The 21,695-nt window shown below is 36.3% G+C and overlaps 4 protein-coding genes across 6 annotated transcripts in view; 2 read left to right on the top strand and 2 right to left on the bottom strand.

Moving 5' to 3' along the window:
* LOC128026906 (GTPase IMAP family member 9) overlaps positions 1 to 12,266 on the bottom strand; it is a 53,848-nt gene extending 41,582 nt beyond the window's left edge. The window contains exons 1-6 of one of the 3 annotated variants that reach the window (XM_052614359.1): positions 12,059 to 12,266; positions 10,404 to 10,449; positions 10,270 to 10,308; positions 9,887 to 9,994; positions 5,598 to 6,236; positions 4,800 to 5,456 (exon numbers count right to left, since the gene is read on the bottom strand). In XM_052614359.1, the coding sequence (XP_052470319.1) occupies positions 4,800 to 5,456; positions 5,598 to 6,236; positions 9,887 to 9,994; positions 10,270 to 10,308; positions 10,404 to 10,416 (1,456 nt within the window). In that variant the 5' untranslated portion in view covers positions 10,417 to 10,449; positions 12,059 to 12,266. Of the gene's footprint in view, positions 1 to 3,863; positions 5,457 to 5,597; positions 6,237 to 9,886; positions 9,995 to 10,269; positions 10,309 to 10,403; positions 10,450 to 12,058 lie in introns of those variants that run through there. The other 2 variants (XM_052614211.1, XM_052614405.1) reach the window with 2 other exon arrangements.
* The window catches only part of LOC128027257 (B-cell receptor CD22), a 198,603-nt gene extending 179,850 nt beyond the window's left edge, over positions 1 to 18,753 (top strand). The window contains exons 8-10 of the mRNA XM_052614717.1: positions 17,574 to 17,651; positions 17,724 to 17,778; positions 18,475 to 18,753. Coding sequence (XP_052470677.1) covers positions 17,574 to 17,651; positions 17,724 to 17,756 — 111 coding nt within the window. The 3' untranslated portion in view covers positions 17,757 to 17,778; positions 18,475 to 18,753. The remainder of the gene's footprint in view (positions 1 to 17,573; positions 17,652 to 17,723; positions 17,779 to 18,474) is intronic.
* LOC128025880 (B-cell receptor CD22-like) overlaps positions 1 to 21,695 on the bottom strand; it is an 84,012-nt gene that overhangs the window by 58,071 nt on the left and 4,246 nt on the right. The gene's annotated exons all lie outside the window — the stretch shown is intronic.
* LOC128026593 (B-cell receptor CD22) overlaps positions 13,111 to 21,695 on the top strand; it is a 62,428-nt gene continuing 53,843 nt past the window's right edge. Inside the window, exons 1-2 of the mRNA XM_052613866.1 lie at positions 13,111 to 13,482; positions 13,893 to 13,961. Of these exons, the coding sequence (XP_052469826.1) occupies positions 13,458 to 13,482; positions 13,893 to 13,961 (94 nt within the window). The 5' untranslated portion in view covers positions 13,111 to 13,457. The remainder of the gene's footprint in view (positions 13,483 to 13,892; positions 13,962 to 21,695) is intronic.

Here is a 21,695-nt window from a genome sequence, read left to right as displayed (position 1 = left end):
TTATTCAACATAATGCACAGAAGAAGAGCTCAGCCTCATGAAAGTCACCTGTGACATTAAGAGTCACTCCAGGATGACCAAGCCATACGCCATCAGATTTATCAGTGATGAATCTGAAACAGTACATGTGTTGGTCGTTCTGTGTCACATGACTCAGTCTGATGGTGCAGTTCTGCTGTTTGTCTCCCAGATACTGAAGCCTCTGTCTGTATTCAGGATCCTCAGACAGATCTGGAGTCTCTTTACCCTTTACAGGGTTTTTGGTCCAGAACACTTTCTGAATCTTATATCCAGTAGGGTATGTATAAGTGCAGTTCATTATCACTGATGAGTTCTTTAGTGCACAGATGTGTGAAGGACTGTAACTCACACCCCAATCAGCAGAAACCCCTGAAACACAGAATACATCAGGAGGAAAATTATGTTTTATCAGCTACAACAGAAAATGAAGACGATGATACTTCTTCATTGAAAACAGCAACTCATTACAAGGAAATATAAGCAAATGAGTGATAAATGATGTGAAGTTGATCATCAGTTTTTATGAAAGGTGTTGCAGAAAAGCAGAAAATAAAAGCACAGAGACAAAGGAGTGAAAAAGAACCAGGAAATCAGCTGTATTTAACATGCTGCACTATCAACTAATGAAAAAAAAAGACTAAGTAAGAAAATTATTAAAGTTTATTTATACAATACCCAGTGACATCAAAATCTGGGTTTTAGTTCACATTTATCAGATCTGCTCATCTATGAGCTACTGAACTATTTAACATGTTCACTTCTGAGATCATGAGCCAAAAATATTCTAAAGTTGCACTGACTTTTGGTCCAATCAGATGCTCTGAACAATGAACACGTCGCTAAATCACATGACACTGACCAGTGAATAACAGAAGACTTCTGGATATTTATAAAAGTCCTGTGACGTTTCTCAGCTAAACTTCCTGTTTAAAAGGAAATGTGTGAGAACAGGACAGAAGAAAGTGTTCATCAGCCGCTCATCGTGAGGTCTTAAATAAAACAATCAGAGAGTTTGTAATGTGAATGTAACAGAGACTCACCGTGAATCATGAGCAGAAAGATCAGAGGAAGACGAGGAGCCATTCTGACCGACATCAGCGTCAAATATATCTATAATACAGCATTAATCAGCTCTTATACACTCATGAACAGTACATCTACATCTCCCTATTCTTAACATTTCTCACGTTAAGACTCGTGTGTTATATGAGCAATAATCATCAGTTTTCATTGAAGTATGAGTGTGTTTGTCTTACCGTGTTGAAGCTCATCAGATCAACAGCAGACACATGACTGTTTTAACACATGAACTTTAGATATGTGGCTTTGTGTGGTTAACACCTTTTTTTTTTTTTACACAGTTGCAGAAATATCAATGTCCCTCCCTCAGCAAGAGAACAACATTACTGGACTTAATCTACAGAAAAACGGTACTCTTTTTCTTTAAGTTAATTTAAATACATTTACTGAAGGTGTTTAGAGAACAAGATTGTGTTTACAGACTTTCTGCTGGATATTTAACACTTATTAATATGATGTAAAGAGTAAACTCTTTCCCTCTTTTGTATGCCGCTCTCTGCTGGACGTCTGTGATTCACGGGAACAGGTTATCAAAGTATTTTGGGGTCAGGGACCAGAGGTGGGTAGTCCAGGGGACAAAGAGTAAAAGTCCTGCCATATTTTTAGCAGCTGATTTCACCAGAGGAGGAAACAAGTCATTCCTTCCAAGTCACAAACTAGTCTTGAGTCAAATCCCAAGTCCTCAAAGAGTTAAAGTTAATGAGATCATTAAGAGACTAATTAATGGATGATTGTGCATTAGTGATGAACACCTGCTGTTATTGAGAACTACAGAGGATCAGATGATGATGTTTTATTGGTTAAAATGATGTCACCATCATGGAGATCAGTGTTTGCTTTAGTTGTGTTCTTGACCCTTGATTTGTTGTGTCAGATCTTTTCTGTAGCTCCTCATGTATTGCTGAGGAAAAAAGAGATCTGTGATGTATGAAGAACATGTAGTCACACTGAGCTGGTTTACTTCTGTTTATATATATATAAAATGTTTTTTTCTCTCTTTTCACATGTTTAGGTTTTGAGTCTCAGTGAAATAATCCCAGTGAAACTACAGCATACAAAAAAAAAACAAAAACAAAAAAACATTCTTCTAATATTTGTAGGGAGTGAATTTTAAAATTGGGGAACGCATATAGAAATTTGAACTCCAGTGCTTGCTTTTTAGACACACACACAGATATCAAGAACCAGCATATGATGCTCTACAACGGTGACAATCAACAAAATGCTTCATATTGCAATACATTAAAGACTCCCATAATGCACTGCAGTATGAATAAATATTTTCACCACTGTTGAGGATCATATGATAAATAGTCATGGCTAAATGACTAATCCCAAACTGTGTTTTTATTTTTGCTATAAATCGAAAGTGCACACACAGAGCAGTGAACAGACAACAGTCCTCTCTAATCACTAATACAGAAATTATTTTATTTAAAAGTAACGTCAATAAATTGAATCAAGAGCATACAGTCATCAAAAGCATTAGTTAACTGCTAGATCAAGATTTGCATCAGCATTACACAAATGTTTGCTGTAAAACAATAATGCATTTGCTGTGAAACAAATTTATAAAAATTCTCAATAACAGCAGGTGTTCATCACTAATGCACAATCATCATTTAATTAGTCTCTTAATTATCTCATTAACTTTAACTCTTTGAGGACTTGGGATTTGACTCAAGACTAGTTTGTGTCTTGGAAGGAATGACTTGTTTCCTCCTCTGATGAAATCAGCTGCTAAAAATATGGCAGGACTTTTACTCTTTGGCCCCTGGATTACCCATCTCTGTCAGGGACCCTTTATAGGGGATAAAACTGTCCAAGGAGCCTCAAATAATTATAACAGTGATCAATGCTTACTACAGTTTGTACTTTTGGATCATGGAAATGGATTATGTTTAATATTTCTGGAGTACATTAATTTGGGTGTTTTATTTGTTTTTGTTTTTCTGGATTCTGATTAAAGGTTAAAATAAATTATAACCAAAAAGCATGTCTAATTATTGTAAATCATACATAGTATGCAATTTAACTTTTTTTGGGGGGGGGGGGGGTTATTTTTTCTCAAATGAAGTGTTTTCTGTTTTAATTACATTTAAATAGTATAATTTTATTAAATATTATGATACAATTTTAATAATCAAAAATGATTTTTTTTTGTCAATTGAATTCATAAAACATTTTATTATATATAAATTAAATTGTATAATTAAATTGTAATCTTCTAAAAGCATTTCTATGTCAACTGAATTAATAAAAACTGTGACATTTATTATTTTAGTATTATACCATTTTAATATTTTAGTAATATTTTACAATGTTTTGTTTTTTCTTCTGAATTTCGGTGTTCTGTCTGTTTTAATTTCTCTGGATTTATAATTTAAGACAAGTGTGTGTGTGTGTGTGTGTGTATATATATATATATATATATATATATATATATATATATATATATATATATATATATATATATATATATATATATATAATTTCAATTATTAACCTATAAAAATAAACGTATTATTATTATTATCAGAGCAGCTCTGGAGATAAAGTTGAAAGTTGAGATGATAGATGCTGAAAACAGTGAAAGTGTCGTAGATGAAAACACGTCTGACACAGAGATATGCAGGATTCATGTTTAAAAAGTGGTCTTTTGCAGTTTATTATTCACATTTGAATACAAATAACAACTATACAAAATCACCAACATTAAACTAAAAATATAAAACTGAAAAACACAGAAAGAGACCGAAAGGTTGAGGATCCAAACACAGAATTTATTGAAGGGTTAATCCACAGAAGTAGTCCAAAAACAGACAAAGGTCATTCACAAACAGACAGTGACAGGGTCCAGAACAACAGACTGATGATCAAAACCAGCATACAAGGCTTAGAAATGACATAATGAGACCTGCAAGACTTAGCAAAGAACGACTGAAAGAACAAGGCGTATGTGCAAAGGATTGTGGGGAATGAAGTCCATGACAGAGGAGCAACAGTTTGAATGGAGCTCCCTCTGGTGGCTATCAAGGGCACTCCAGCTGGTGTGCGTGACAATAGCACAGTGGAAACATAAATAAAAGATCAGATTTGAATTATATAAATAAAAACCAAAAACAGAAAAACTTTAGACATATTAAACATAAGGTCAGGTTAATTTGGCCACTTACTAATAAATGCACATGCCATCTAACACCTAACATCTAACATCTGTGTGTGTTTAGATTTATTTTTTTTTATTTTTTTTTGTCAGACTACTTTATATCACTTTAACTGTCGCTTCATTTAACTACTAAGATAACAGTTCTGGAATTAAAGAGCAAACAAAATAAAACGAAAATAAAGTAGTTATATTTTCTGTTGTTTTTGTTTACCCATGTAACACTAACATTTAAGAATAAAAGGTATATCAGGCTGCTGTCACTTTAAGACCTAATGCACGGCTCCAGTACTGATGCTTATATCAGATCTGCACTTCGATGGTTATTATGAGAGAATTAGTGAAGTGCAGAATTCATTCAGTGGATGTTTTTTCAGTGGATTTGAAGAACTTTAATTCCTGCTATCCAGAATGTCATAACAAACAGATTTTTTGCCACATTTTCTCCAGACAAAGGCTCCAGCGGCTCCCACCACAAACACAACTCCTGCAATGATTAGCGCTGGTGCTACGACTGGCTCTGCTAGCAAACCTGCTGTTATCAATCCTACACTTGCTGGTGCTGCTCCTGCTGTGACTTTATTTAGGGTTTTTTCTAGTTTTTCATTAAAGATCTTTTTTTGAATCATGTTTTTAAACATCTCATTTGTGTAGAACTTCCACTGGTTTCTCTCTGCAATGTTTTCGATCTTCTCCAGCAGCTCTGAGATCTGATTGTGATCATCTCTATTCTTGTTGTTGAATGAGTGAAATCTGCCACCGCAGCCTTGAACCAGCGACTGGAGAAGGCTTCTCTCTCTGATATATTCATCTAATGTTTTCCCCGTCAGATGATCGGCGTGAGTGAACAGAACGATGCTGTGACATAAAGCATCTTCTCCAATGTTCTTACGAATCCATCTCTCGGTGTTATTCTCCTCGTCTGTGAATCTCGTGTCCAGTTTGATCACCAGCAGAAACACATGAGGACCGGGAGCAGACATGAAGACAAACTTCTCGATTTCTTCCTTCATCTTCTCTTCTGGTGCATCAATCAGTCCAGGAGTGTCAATTATTATCATCCTCTTTCCACACACGAAAGCTTCTAGCTCTCTGCTGTCAGATCTCCTTTGGCCCAGGAAGGTTTCTACCACGCTGGTCTTTCCTGATTTCGTTTTACCCAGCAGCACAAAGCGAGGTTTTTCAGCCCCTGTCAATCAGATTGTGAATTAACTGAGTGTTTAGGTTCAACACTATCAATTGGAAATGAAGTGACACAGGCACAGAGAACAGATTTTATTCACAAACATCAGTTTATGTCACGGTGGTATTATGTGTCAAAAGCACTTACAGAACTGTGCTCTATTGCGTATCTTTCTCTGAGCGTCCTGGTACATCTCATTAGTGTAGTGCTGTCCTCCGTTCTTCTCCACCATGATCTCAATCTTCTCCAGCAGTTCTGTGACTTGATCGCGGTTCCTCATGTCTTCGTTGTTAAATGGGTGATATCTGCCCTCACACTTATTTACGAGAGCCTGGAGATCTTCACTTTCAGTGATGTACAGATCTAAAGGTCTTCCCTTGAGATAATCAGTGTGAGTGAACAGAAGGATGGTGTATTGAGTAGCTTCTTCTCCAAAGTTCTCCTGAATCCATTTGACTGTGTTTTTCTCCTCTTCTGTGAATCTCACACCCAGTCTGATGAGCAGCAGAAACGCATGAGGACCAGGAGCAGACGTGTAGACACATTTCACTATTTCACTCTTCATTTCCCCCTCTGACATCCGTGTATCAAACAGGCCTGGCGTGTCGACGACTGAGATGATCCGCTCACCAATCTGTGCTTCTCCTCTCTCACAGGTCTCAGTAACCGATCCTGGAGAAACAGCCTTGATGAAATACTCTCTGCCCAGGATGGTGTTTCCCGCTGAACTCTTTCCTGATCCAGTTTTACCCAGCAGCACAATCCTGAGTTCAGATGGAGCCGATCCTGTCAGTCACATGATCATGTCTGGATTAGACAAAGCTTTTTAACCGTGTTCAAAATAATTAGTCTGTCATTATTTAGCCACCCTCCACCTTTTCCAAACCTCAAAATAAAATATGTTGAAGAATAACGGTAACCAAACAGTTGACGGCAGCCATTGACTCCCATAGTATGGACAAATAAATCAATCAATCAATCAATCACCTTTATTTATATAGTGCTTTAAACAAAATACATTGCGTCAAAGCACTGAACAACATTCATTTGGAAAACAGTGTCTCAATAATGCAAAATGATAGTTAAAGGCAGTTCATCATTGAATTCAGTTATGTCATCTCTGTTCAGTTGAAATAGTGTCTGTTTTTATTTGCAATCAAGTCAATGATATCGCTGTAGATGAAGTGACCCCAACTAAGCAAGCCAGAGGCGACAGCGGCAAGGAACCGAAACTCCATCGGTGACAGAATGGAGAAAAAAACCTTGGGAGAAACCAGGCTCAGTTGGGGGGTCAGTTCTCCTCTGACCAGACGAAACCAGTAGTTCAATTCCAGGCTGCAGCAAAGTCAGATTGTGCAGAAGAATCATCCGTTTCCTGTGGTCTTGTCCTGGTGCTCCTCTGAGACAAGGTCTTTACAGGGGATCTGTATCTGGGGCTCTAGTTGTCCTGGTCTCCGCTGTCTTTCAGGGCAGTAGAGGTCCTTTCTAGGTGCTGATCCACCATCTGGTCTGGATACGTACTGGATCCGGGCGACTGCAGTGACCCTCTGATCTGGACACAGACTGGATCTCGTGGCCACGGTGACCTCGGAACAAGAGAGAAACAGACAAATATTAGCGTAGATGCCATTCTTCTAATGATGTAGAAAGTACGGTGTTATGTGAAGTGTTTCCGGTTCCGGTTTACCTAATTAATGCAGCCTAAAAATCCTTTAATGGATTTGGATATTAAAAGCATATTAGTATGTTATGTGTATGCCAGGTTAAAGAGATGGGTCTTTAATCTAGATTTAAACTGCAAGAGTGTGTCTGCCTCCCGAACAATGTTAGGTAGGTTATTCCAGAGTTTAGGCGCCAAATAGGAAAAGGATCTGCCGCCCGCAGTTGATTTTGATATTCTAGGTATTATCAAATTGCCTGAGTTTTGAGAACGTAGCGGACGTAGAGGAGTATAATGTAAAAGGAGCTCATTCAAATACTGAGGTGCTAAACCATTCAGGGCTTTATAAGTAATAAGCAATATTTTAAAATCTATACGATGTTTGATAGGGAGCCAGTGCAGTGTGGACAGGACCGGGCTAATATGGTCATACTTCCTGGTTCTAGTAAGAACTCTTGCTGCTGCATTTTGGACTAGCTGTAGTTTGTTTACCAAGCGTGCAGAACAACCACCCAATAAAACATTACAATAATCTAACCTTGAAGTCATAAATGCATGGATTAACATTTCTGCATTTGACATTGAGAGCATAGGCCGTAATTTAGATATATTTTTGAGATGGAAAAATGCAGTTTTACAAATGCTAGAAACGTGGCTTTCTAAGGAAAGATTGCGATCAAGTAGCACACCTAGGTTCCTAACTGATGACGAAGAATTGACAGAGCAACCATCAAGTCTTAGACAGTGTTCTAGTTTATTATAAGCAGAGTTTTTAGGCCCTATGATTAACACCTCTGTTTTTTCTGAATTTAGCAGTAAGAAATTACTCGTCATCCAATTTTTTATATCGACTATGCATTCCATTAGTTTTTCAAATTGGTGTGTTTCACCAGGCTGCGAGGAAATACAGAGCTGCGTATCATCAGCATAACAGTGAAAACTAACACCATGTTTCCTGATGATATCTCCCAAGGGTAACATATAAAGCATGAAGAGTAGCGGCCCTAGTACTGAGCCTTGAGGTACTCCATACTGCACTTGTGATCGATATGATACATCTTCATTCACTGCTACGAACTGATGGCGGTCATATAAGTACGATTTAAACCATGCTAATGCACTTCCACTGATGCCAACAAAGTGTTCAAGTCTATGCAAAAGAATGTTGTGGTCAATTGTGTCAAACGCAGCACTAAGATCCAATAAAACTAATAGAGAGATACACCCACGATCAGATGATAAGAGCAGGTCATTTGTAACTCTAAGGAGAGCAGTCTCAGTACTATGATACGGTCTAAATCCTGACTGGAAATCCTCACATATACCATTATTCTCTAAGAAGGAATATAATTGTGAGGATACCACCTTTTCTAGTATCTTGGACAGAAAAGGGAGATTCGAGATTGGTCTATAATTAACAAGTTCTCTGGGGTCAAGTTGTGGCTTTTTTATGAGAGGCTTAATAACAGCCAGTTTGAAGGTTTTGGGGACATATCCTAATGACAATGAGGAATTAATAATAGTCAGAAGAGGACCTATGACTTCTGGAAGCACCTCTTTTAGGAGCTTAGATGGTATAGGGTCTAACATACATGTTGTTGGTTTAGATGATTTAACAAGTTTATACAATTCTTCCTCTCCTATAGTAGAGACTGAGTGGAACTGTTCCTCAGGGGGTCTATAGTGCACTGTCTGATGTGATACTGTAGCTGACGGCTGAATGGTTGCAATTTTATCTCTAATAGTATCGATTTTAGAAGTAAAGTAGTTCATAAAGTCATTACTGTTGTGGTGTTGGGAAATGTCAACACTTGTTGAGGCTTTATTTTTCGTTAATTTAGCCACTGTATTGAATAAATACCTGGGGTTATGTTTGTTTTCTTCTAAAAGAGAAGAAAAGTAATCAGATCTAGCAGTTTTTAATGCTTTTCTATAGGATATGCTACTTTCCCGCCAAGCAATACGAAATACCTCTAGTTTTGTTTTCCTCCAGCTGCGCTCCATTTTCCGGGCTGCTCTCTTTAGGTAGCGAGTATGCTCATTATACCATGGTGTCAAACTGTTTTCCTTAACCTTCCTTAAGCGTAAAGGAGCAACTGTATTTAAAGTGCTAGAAAAGAGAGAGTCCATAGTTTCTGTTACATCATCAAGTTGTTCTGAGGTTTTGGATATGCTAAGGAATTCGGATACATCAGGAAGATAACTTAAAAAGCAGTCTTTTGTGGTAGAAGTGATGGTTCTTCGATACTTGTAACAAGAAGTAGAATTTACAATTTTGGCTATATGAAGTTTACACAGAACTAAATAATGATCTGAGATATCATCACTTGGCTGAATAATTTCAACACTATCAACATCAATTCCATGTGACAGTATTAAATCTAGAGTATGATTTCGACAATGAGTAGGTCCTGAAACATGTTGTCTAACACCAATAGAGTTCAGAATGTCTATAAATGCTGATCCCAATGCATCTTTTTCATTATCGACATGGATATTAAAATCACCAACTATTAAGACTTTATCTGCAGCCAGAACTAACTCGGATGTAAAATCACCAAACTCTTTAATAAAGTCTATATGGTGCCCTGGTGGCCTGTATACAGTAGCCAGTACAAATATAACAGGGGATTTATCATTAACATTGGTTTCTCTGGATAATGTTATATGAAAGTGCGAGTCAATGTACAATCAAATGTTTGGTTATTAACATTATATTTGACAAATGTTTATTGCATGTCTGCTTGATCAGTGAAGGTGCCTGTGAAAGAAATACTTCTGTCTTCTGTGGATTGCTGTGTCCTCCCATGATGCTCGTAGTTGTGATGTCGGTGTGTCTGATTTAGTGTCCGTCGTCGCACCGCAGAAGATTGTCTTTCTGAAACTAGTTTTCAGGAGTGACAGATGGACACAGTTAAACTGCAGCCAAGCTAACCTTGAAAACCTGGAGCTGACAACACTACAAACTTACACATAACAGCTCACTACACTACATAAACCTAGGGCATGACGGGTTTTTAAAACAACATTTATTATTTTAAAAATTCATTTATTATGAAGACAGACAGATCTTGATCATTTGGATCTGGACAGAGTTAAAATCAATTGAATCCTTTCTAAAGACTACAAACACATAGCAATGAAGCAGATAAATCTTACCAAATGAATCGATGGCACCTTCATCTGAAAACAGAGGAACTATGGAGAAAGCAATATATATATATATGATAAAGTGATATGTAATGTGCGGATCATTAGTAGATCATTTGTGTCTTTATGAAGTAAGTACTCACCTCTGTCATTCATTTTCTTTCTGCTTGATTTTGGTTTCTCAGAAAGCTGTAAATCATTCAGTCACTTATTTATCGTAGCACACATGATCTTTAAACAGTTCCAGTATGATTTATTCCAGTTTAACAAAAGGAAAATTATTAATACTTGAAACAGTTTAAATAAAGATAATAGTTTTACCAAGTTCGAGATTAAATCTGAGGATGATTCTCATAAAAATATTTTTTCCTGCAAGGTTTTTTCAAGATCAATAAAAAAAAAAAAAAAAAGGAATTGTTATAATTCACAATTTATGTATACAATAGTTATGCATTTTAATAATGTAGAGAAGCATATTGAGTTTAGCCTTTATCATCTTAGTCCATTATGCCACATTTTGCGGAATGTGAGGAAAATACTATGCACTTATTCATTAAAATAATGAACTGTATATTTAATTTGATATTTTAATAGCATCTTAATACAATAAGACATGTTAAGTGTTAGGTGTTCTGGCCACCACCACCACAGCTTCATTCATTCAACATTCATGATTTGTGTTGATTGCTATTGTCGCAGGTAGCGTAGAGTGCAAGTAGCGATTGCAAGTGACATTGTAAATTATTTATTTTTTCTTGTCTTCGCCACCTGGCTACTGTTATACAATTTTGAGAAACTCAAACAAAAAGTAATAAAAAATTCAACAAAATAAAAAACAAAGACTGCAAGTGATGTCACTAGCGGAAGTGCAAGTGTCTGAGCGTGCAAGTGCAAGTCTGCAGCCAGACCCTCTTGGACGTGACAGCACTGGATAGAGGAATTCATTTACAAGCCTCCTTACAAACGGGTGCATAGTCATTATTATTATCATCATCATTATCATTATTAGAATTATTATTTACTCTTACACTGCTTTTCTGGTAATATTGACATTCACTGTACTTTTATCTTTGGTAACTTGGCATTAACAATAAAACATTAAATAAAAAAAGAACTAATCATTTGTCCTTCGGGCTCAGACTGCGCTGACTGAAAGAAGTGAACTAGACTAATTCCAGAACAGAACCTAAAGAATACTGCGCATGCGCGACTGAACGAATCACTCCCGAGACGACTCGTTCTTCCCGAGTCACATTAAAGATTCGTTCAAAATGAACGAATCGTTCAAGAACGACCCATCACTAAAACATATAGCATCAGTTAAGCAGAAGGTTATTTAAATTAGTAATGAACATGATGCAGTCTGTCTTGCACGTCATCAGAGAGGAGAAGTAGCAACAGAGGGGAAGTTATATTTAGATTAAAGATGACGAGGCACATCATTTAAAACGAATCATGACGTAGCCTACACGGATTCTAATCCTTTATAATAAATACTACACGTTTCAATTTAAACTTAGTCAATTGGTGACTAAGACTTTGCAACCACTCAGTGTTGTTTTTCGAGATCGTGCTGACACATAGTGAATACATTATCTGAAACGAGAAGACTAATCAGAATTTTAGATGTCGTTTATTATACGAATGTTTAATGCGAATAGAGCCCAAGCGCGAGCGTCTCACACGCGTTTCCGCTAGTTGCGTTAAAAGAGACAAATATAAAGCATGCTGCTATAAAACAGTCTTCTTAAACTATTCAACAGGTTCGTGAAAGAATCATGTTAGTGATTCTACTCACAGAAAATCTTTCCTTCTGCTCTGTTTATCGTATGTGGCCTGGATCCGCTGGATTTAGGATGAAGAGATTCAGATGAAGAAGATCCTGCAGAACAGGGTTGAGCTGAACCTGAGGCGGTGCTACATGTGTCCTTACAAACTCTCATTGGCTCTGCCGTCTTTCATATTCATGATTGGAAATATGTTCGTATTTCTATTCTTCAAGTCTGTGTGAACTGGGAGAATGAAGAAGTATGTAAAAAAAAAATGCATTTGACGGTGGTTGTGAAGGAGTGGTTTGCTAAATGAAGCTGTTCTCTAGGATAAATTACAAATGAATCCACAATATTTAACCATAATTATATTGCTTATCTCCAGCTCTTCATATAGAGAAATGAACTGTGACTTAAACAATACAAAATGTGAATTAGTTCGCATAATATGACGAGAAATAAATCAGTATAACATGACAATATTTGGCAGAATTGTATGAGAAATACATTAAACACACACACACACACACACACACACACACACACACACACACACAATGTGTTTTTCCTCTTCCTGTAATTCAAGGCTTTTCCTGTAGAGAGCAGTTTACTTTCAGTTTCACTTTAGCAGAAACACATCAACATCAGAGTTTCTTTCAAACTAATGAAGACAGAAGGCAGGACTGCCAGATGTGTGCTAATATTTCTTGCTTATTTCAGTAGAGGAATATTTTCTTTAACAGAAATAGTAAGACAAATTATGTTTTAAGAGCTGCAGGCAGATTCATATCAGATTAATATTGAATCACTGATTTTAGCCCTCAGCAAATAAATAAATAAATTAAATTAAAAAAAAAAAATACATAATTAAAAAATATTTATATTATAGATTATATAAATGGACTCTGTTTAAAGAAGACTATCAGCATTTTATTGTAGGAGTAGAATAATTTCAAAATACGAAAGTATCAAATATTTATAGAAGTTAAAACTTTCTGTAAAAAAAAAAAAAAAATGGTTTTACGTGATGAATTTTGTGGTTTTAAGCTTTGAAATGATATCTAACTTATCTTCACACATTTGTAAGCAGCTGTTAAGGTCACTGTTCGAGGGTGTATAGTGTTAAATTGTTCAGATCACTATTGTGTAACTGCTCCAGAGTTCCCAGCTCCACGCCCCCGTGTTTCTGGCTTGTGTTTTAGTTTTTTTTGTTTCTGGTTTTAGTTAGGTTTCATGGTTTTGCAGAGTATAGGTGCATTAATGTAACAAAGTGATATTGTTTGAAATGTTGCATGCTGATTGTTTTGATGCATGAAGAGCCAAAGAAACTCTGAGAAAGAAGCAGGTAAACATTTAATGAGGAGTTCATGAGGATATTAGCAAATTTCCTTCCTCCATTTGTTTTCTGTTTTCATCATTTCACACCCGATGGACAAGAGACTCACTGAAACTGGTAAAACTACTCTGAATCTATCTGTTTTTACTTCATTTGGAAACATTACTTTTGTAAAGCATTCTTCTGTTGCTTTTCTGTTGTTCTTGTTTGATTTATTGTAAATATTGTAGTCAATATTCTGACTTGGAGTCGGTATTGATTGATGACCTCAAAATTCAGCAGACTATTAGTTATTATAGTATTGACAGTGAACTCACTATCTTGAGGAATAAAAGGAGATGTACAGTACATTGAAGACACTGAAACTTACTTAAAAAGATCAACTTCTGGAGCTTTTTATTGAGTTAAATGGTATTTGTCCTCTGTGTGCTTAATGTTACAAACCCTTTAAATATGTTAGCAATTTAATTTTCCATCATGTTATATTGTATGTATAACAGTAACTGATTGTTTATTGGTTGTTGTAGGTGTTGCTGTGGTGATGTCATTCAGAATGGCTCCTCCTCTACCTTGGATCTTTCTTCTCATGATTCATGGTGAGTGTCTGATGATGCAGCAACACTTCACGCTATATTCACTGATCAAAGTCATACTGAACTGTTTTCAAGGTATTTAATTATTTATGCAGCATGAAAAATCAGCATGATTTTTGCTCTTCTTCGTCATCCTCCACTCATCTTCTTTCTTTGTTTGGGAGAAATATTTCAGCATTTGCAGAAGCAGCTGATGTCTAATGTATTCATTATGAAATCAGTTTCAGGTCTTTATAGTGTGTAATGCTCCCTTTGAGGGCTAATAATTGAACCGCATGTCAACACTGACCCATAGTGGAGCAATTCTGATGAGTTCTGACTTCACTGCACTTTTTAACTTTTTTTTTTTTTTTCTGCTCTGTAATTATTGTGTTGTGGAAGCCTGTAGTGCTATACTGATTAAATATCTGTCCCAGTGCACAAGAATGAATGAGAATTAGTGTACATGTCTGCTTATAATAACTTTTGTTTGCAACAAAACACATGGACTAAAAGCTGGAAAAATTCATAGCTCAGTAACTCAAGGAAACATATTAATTTTTATTGTTTCTGTGTTTCAGGGGTTTCTAGTGCTGACTGGGGTGTGAGTTACAGTCTTTCACACATCTGTGCACTAAAGACCTCATCAGTGATAATGAACTGCAATTATACATACCCTACTGGATATAAGATTGAGAAAGTGTTCTGGACTAATACGAAAGAGAAAAAAGACAAACATGAAGAGTTTCCAGATCTGTCTGTGGATCCTGAATACAGTCAGAGGCTTCAGTATCTGGGAGACAAACAGCAGAACTGCACCATCAGACTGAGTCATGTGACACAGAACGACCAACACTTGTACTTGTTCAGTTTCATCACTGATAAACCTGGTGGAAAATGGATTGGTTATCCAGGAGTGACTCTTACTGTCACAGGTGACTTTCATGAGGCTGAGCTCTTCTTCTGTGCATTATGTTGAATAATAATCAGTGTATGACAGCAGCACTAGATATAATGTGTGTGTTGTGTTCAGATCTTCAGGTGGAGGCTCCTGAGAGAGTGACAGAGGGTCATAATGTCAGTCTGACATGTAAAAGCAGCTGCACTCTGACTGACAGAGCAACATTCATCTGGTACAGAAACTCACAGCCATTAACTGAGAGAAGAGACAGAAACAATCAACTCCTGCTGCAGTCAGTCAGAAGAGAGGATGCAGGCAGATACAGCTGTGCTCTACATGGACACACTTACATCTCTCCTGCTGCTCAGCTCAATGTCTCCTGTGAGTACAGATTCATTTGTTCTTTTTCAAAACCTGAAAGTGGTGTTTGAATGGGTTGATATAAGGATTGAATATGTATCCTTTATAGATGCACCAAAAAATGTCTCAGTGTCTATAAATGGATCTGGTGTAATAGTGGAGGGAGATTCAGTGACTCTGATCTGCAGCAGTGCTTCAAACCCTCCTGCTCTGAACTTCAGCTGGTTTAAGGAGAATCAAAGCTCAGCTGTTGGATCTGGACAGAGTTTCAGTGCACTACAGAGTGGACGCTTTTACTGTGAGGCTCACAATCAACATGGATCTCAGAGATCAGACGCTGTTACTGTCACAGGTGAAGGTCTTGGAGAGCAAACCTGTAAAACCTTTTTTTTTTTTTTTTTGGTTTGGACAGTTAATCTTAGCTGATTTGTTTCTTTCTTTCAGAGCATCACAGATCCAGTTGGAGTGTAGTTTTTGGGATTGCAGTGGAATGTGGAGCATCATTAATGCTTATTACCATCATTATCATCATCATCCTGTTCATAATGTGAGAACCACAAACACATTGATATTTTCAAATGTTGTCTATATCCTGTTAATATCTGTCATTATTACAGAAAGAAACGAAGGAGTTTTAAATCTGAATACATCACAAAGACGCAGGTAAATCTTCCAGACACAACCTAACTGAAGCAAAAAATCAATTGATCAGTGGTGTAGCATTTGGACCAATTAGACAAACAACTATTTGTAATATTTAACAAACGATATGTAACACTCCCTCATCCAACCAAAAGGTCTATGGACCCTCCCCCCTCAAAAAAGGCAGAACATTTTTCTCTATTTATTTAATAGAAAAACCTTTCTTTGAATTAATTCACATATACTTTTTCTTGTATATTGTGTTTTGTATATGTTTTATACATGTTTATGGTGGATCACTAGTTAATATAACCTCATCTATATGATTTTTGGTATCTATTCGTTCGTATTTTCATGATCTAAATGAGTTTTTATTATATATTGATTCCTATGCAACACATTAATTTTATATTCTCTTGAACCCCCCTATCTAATTTCATATGCAAGACACCATACTAGAGACCCCCAAAAGGTACCATTCCTCATCGGCTCACTCAAATTCTGAGGGTGTGAAATCATCCCATCATGAAGATGCTGAGCTAAACAAACACTCTAAACTTGAACCAAGCTTTTCAGCCTTGATCTTTCATTCATCGATATCCTCTTATTCGAGCTGGTCTTTCTCATCAGCTCACTTCAGCAGAGACCAAATTTAGCCCCAAAGTGCATCAGGACTCTTTATCAAACAGGCGAGACCTGCTGTGCAAGTATCAGACTTAGTCTTATTTACTGATAGAATAAGTATCATATGCACCTTTGTAAAATATGCATATGATACTTATTCTATCAGTTAATAATTTGAACTAAGAAACTGATGTTTCCTTCAGGCTGTAGACCTCCTGAATATCAAATTGTATCATACTGTAGCTTCATGTCTTTATTTCTCTTTTCTTTACTGCTGAAACTTTAAGCCTTTTTCCTATCCAAACTGTATGCATGTGTGTGTATGTGTGTGTTAGACTAGTTTAATTTCTTAGGTAGTTAATAAAGTTTTATATCACATTTGAGGTCTTTTTTTGCTCATAACTGAAGTCCCTAATCATGCAGATTTTAGCTACATGCTCTGAGTAGTATTGTACAGTAAGAAACAGGAAAGTAATGTTTTTAGAATTTACATACAGTTGACACTGAGAGGTCAAATAAATACATATAGCAGATCTAAATACTTATAATAAATCATAACTAGTTATGATTGCTTATATTTCCCCTTTGAGATGATTCGCTACAGCAGTTATCTGTGTTTCAGACTTATCAAAGTCTATCAACATATTCCACAACAAAACATTCAGAAACTGATATTTCTCTCTTTAAACAGATAGCTGTCAGTATGTGAAGTGTCCTTACATGGTGTGACAAGAGATTTTGGAAATTAAAAAATATATACAAATACTAATATATATATATATATATATATATATATATATATATATATATATATATATATATATATATATATATATATATATATATATATATATATATATATAAAGTCTCGTCATAACCTGAACACAAAAACAAATAGCACGAGCAGCAGAGTCCTCTTCACAAACAAATTAAGTCCACTTATGAATCATTTAAAAAACCTGATGTCAGAATGATGAAAACAAATAAATCATAAGTAAAAATCTATTTTGAAAATATGTATTTAATATTGTGCTATGAATTTTGATTAATTTACCTTCTTTTATTTTTATTTTTTTGATGTAAGTTTTTCAGTCTCTCTGTCTCTGTAGATCTCTGATCCCGGTGAAGACACATATACAGCTCTTGAGCTCAAGTCCACGACCTCTGACCTCTACGACACACTCACAGTAAGTGAGACGTCAAAGTCAGATCATCATCACAGATGATCACATGACCATCTCTCTCTCTCTTCCTCACAGACCGTTCGTCCCAGACCTCCTGAAGACTCTTGATCCTAAACATGAGAATCCATCAGTAAGTGTCTGAACTGCAGCTCCTCTCAAGATAATCCAGAAAACTCAGTTTCAGTTTCAGTTCAGTTTCAGTTTATTGTCCCCTAAGGGATACTTGTCTTACAGCCAGGTAAACACACAGGTAGCACAACAGGTAAACACCACATACACATACAAATAACAATACAAACTACTAATTAAAAACACTGTTACACTACTACTCGTCTAGATCAAGAATTACGCAAGTTTAGCAACCGAATTGTGCTTGGTATAAAAGAGTTCTTTGTCCTATTGGATTTAAAACGAGGGACTCTGAATCTCCGGCCTAAGGGGAGGACCTCAAAAGAACAATAAAGGGGGTGATTTACACAGTCCAATATGGCATCTGCTTTCCTCATAACCTGCCTCTCATATATATTTGTCAAGGAAACCTGTGGGCAGCCTATTGACTTACCAGCCATCTTTACAATATAGCTGAGGTTATTTTTCTCCCTCAGGCTGATGACCCAATACCAGGCAATAAAAGCAAAAGTAAGGACAGAGTCAATAAAAGATTTATAAAATAAAGACAGGATAAGTACAATCGTTGTTGTCCCTTTTTACAGATCATCTCTGCATTTATTAAACTCTCTTCAGTACTAGTCTGATTGTTTTATCAAGCTTGTGGGAGGTTTATAATGTTGTTGATGACAAAAAATCTTCTTCTTGTTTTTTTCAGATCAACAGGAAGATGATGCAGTGAGAGGCGGAGCACAGAGGAACCAATCCTGAGATATGTGGGCGGAGCCACATTTGATTGACAGGTGTCATTAGTGAAGAGTTGGTGAAGACTTATTTCTTTGTAGTTTAGGAAAGATCATGTACCAGTGGAACTAAATTAAATATTTCAATTAATAAAATTAATGAAGGCAGTGAATTTGCACAATTTACAAGATTTTAACAAATTATATATATATATATATATATATATATATATATATATATATATATATATATATATATATATATATATATATATATATAATGTTTACTCAGAACCTACTAGTGAATTAAATATTAATATACACATTAATGTACAAAAGGGCAAATGTGCAAACAGGTTGACACTGTCATATGTCAATGTGAGGTCGATAATGATGAATATCTTACTGATTAAATAAATATTAAGTGGAGACATGAAGATGTTAAGAGACTGGGTTTGAGTTTAGGAGCCTGGTGGGCTGGGGGAAGAATCAATCAATCTATCTATCTATCTATCTATCTATCTATCTATCTATCTATCTATCTATCTATCTGTCTGTCTATCTGTCTGTCTGTCTGTCTGTCTGTCTGTCTGTCTGTCTGTCTGTCTACGATTTAAACACTATTATCACCTAGCTTTATATTTTAGTTTGATGCACAGCATGTCTACACTACCTGACAGTTTATATTATCGCAAAATGCAATTTTGTCAAAATTTGTCTGTTTGTTTAATGTAAAACTGAAATGTATTGTGTAAAGCGCTGTACTACAAATAAATTGAGCTGACCTGACACTCTATTAATGGAAGTTTATTTACTTTAAAAAATGCATGTTGTTTTTCAAAAGTCAAAGCACTTCCTGTAGGAACTCAATCCATAAAAGTTGAGCAGCTATATATTACACATCATATGCTTCCCAAAGCTGTTCAGGGTTGCGTTTCCCCAAAGCATCGTTAGCCAATTATGGTCCCAAGTTCCGTCCTTACCAGCGTAGTTCAACGATTCGATGTTTCCCGAAACCATAGTTCAAACGAACATTCGTAAACTGCATCGCAAACTTGTGTTGTGTGAACGAAAACTCTCCTTCTGTGGTTAGAAGCATAGTTCGTTGTTAGTTTGCTGTGTCGTCGTCATTGACTGCGCCGCACCTGGGCTGTGTTTTTATTCAGAGTTATCGACCCTATGCCCTATTACTTTAGAAGATTTCACCATCCACTTTGAGTGATTTGGGAAAAAGTTGTGGTGCGTAGATCTAACCCAAAACTGCAGTGATGGCTGGATGCTCGCAGGTGTCAGGAGGTATGGGTGAAGAAGATATCCTCTGTCTCCCAGTTATCACCAAAGCCATGCACCCTCTTCAGCCACCTGCAAACTGCAGAAGTGGCCCACACAAAAGAGTCGTGTGCTTCCAAGCCATTTTGCTAAAATGCCATTGAACGTCTCTTTGTGATCACACACTATTTGAACATTAATGGCAGGATATCCCTTCCTGTAAACGCACAAGGGCTCATTTACCACAGGGTTTGACTCTGGGATTAGGGTGCCATCAGTGATACCACTAACTCTTGAGAGGTTGTCACACTGTAAATCCCGACAAGTTAACTTAACTCAAACCGTTTGAGTAAACCGATTGCCTTGATTTAAACCATGTACGTTTAAGAACTTTTCAATTAAGTAATTAAGTAATTAACTAAGTGCTGATTGAGAATTAGTGATGAACTGCTGCTGTTATCAAACAGAATCACTGAAGAAAAGAGAAACACAAGAACTACTACAACTGACTTCAGACACAGACTTAGATGAAATCAACTGAAATAAAATACATGAAATCTCTCACCTCATGCAATGCTACAGAAAGAGATCTAACATGTCAGTCAAGGGTCAAGAGCCCAACTAAAGCAAACACTGATCTCCATGGTGGTTGCATCACTTTTACCACTAAAACATCAACATCTGATCCTCTGTAGTTCTCAATAACAGCAGGTGTTCATCACTAATGCACAATCATCATTTAATTAGTCACTTAATTATCCCATTAACTTTAATCCTCTGTGGACTTGGGATATGACTTGAAGACTTGCTTGTGACTTGGAAGTCCCACCTCTGTCAAATGGCATTTGTTTCTCTGACTGAAGCTCCTAATCCAGGAAGTACGAGCCTTTGAAGCTCACACGCACCAAAGATGTAGTTAATGATGAAACATTTGTGTGACCCAAGAGTAGTGTAGCTGGAGTTTCTTCTGTAGAGGGAATCAGCTGAACTAATTGTTCTGTAAAATGATACACTGGCTGCTTCCAAAATAGTAGATGAAAAACTGAATGTGACAAATGTACTATGTCCGAATTCACAGAACAAAAATCACTGGGATGTCTGACTACTCCATGCGTGATTCAGAAGTATAATGACTTATTCAGAAGAGTATACTCCGGAGAGTATGAGATCTCAGACACAGCCAATGTTCTGAACACCTGAGGATGCTGAGGACATCTGCTGCTCAAACACGTGTAAATACAGAGGAAAGACTCAGAACACAAGCTGCAGTACTACAATACAGTTTATTAAAAGTGCAATATACAATCTTTAAATACACTGAATAAGCAGAATATGTAACACTTTGAATACAGTGAGGTTTTGCATGATTATATTCATTTTTAGATGCACTTTTTTTATTGTGAATGAAAACTGTTTTCATGCCAGTTCATAATATTTTTATGCTTTAACTAAAATAAAATTACAGCACATTTATGGCTCATCGTCTGCAAGTCTCTCTGGGTAAAACCAATTGGTAAATACATTTCTGTAAATCAAGACGCTGCTGTCAATCATTCAGGGCTCCACCCACAGAGACAAAAAAGGCAGTGTCCCAAACACTACGGTTTTTCATGCTGAAAATAAATTAATAACTTAATAAATTATATAGTTATTATTCCTGGACAGCGTAAAGAAATTGAATTAGACATTTGATATTCTAGGTAATGAGTGAAAACACTTACCATTGTATTCTCATACACAGGTTCAGTCATCTCAATATCACAAGGTCCGAATTCATTCATCTTTGCCATTAAAGAAGAAGAAAGAAAGAAAGAAAGAAATAAAAAACAGAATAGAGAGAAAATTTAATTAAAGAAATTGAAAAATGTACAATAAATATTAGGTCATCTATAATAATAATAGTTTCATTAGCGTTCACATCAACAGA

Source organism: Carassius gibelio, chromosome A1, assembly GCF_023724105.1.
Source record: "Carassius gibelio isolate Cgi1373 ecotype wild population from Czech Republic chromosome A1, carGib1.2-hapl.c, whole genome shotgun sequence".
NCBI lineage: Eukaryota > Metazoa > Chordata > Actinopteri > Cypriniformes > Cyprinidae > Carassius > Carassius gibelio.
This window is presented reverse-complemented; position numbering and strand designations above follow the sequence as displayed.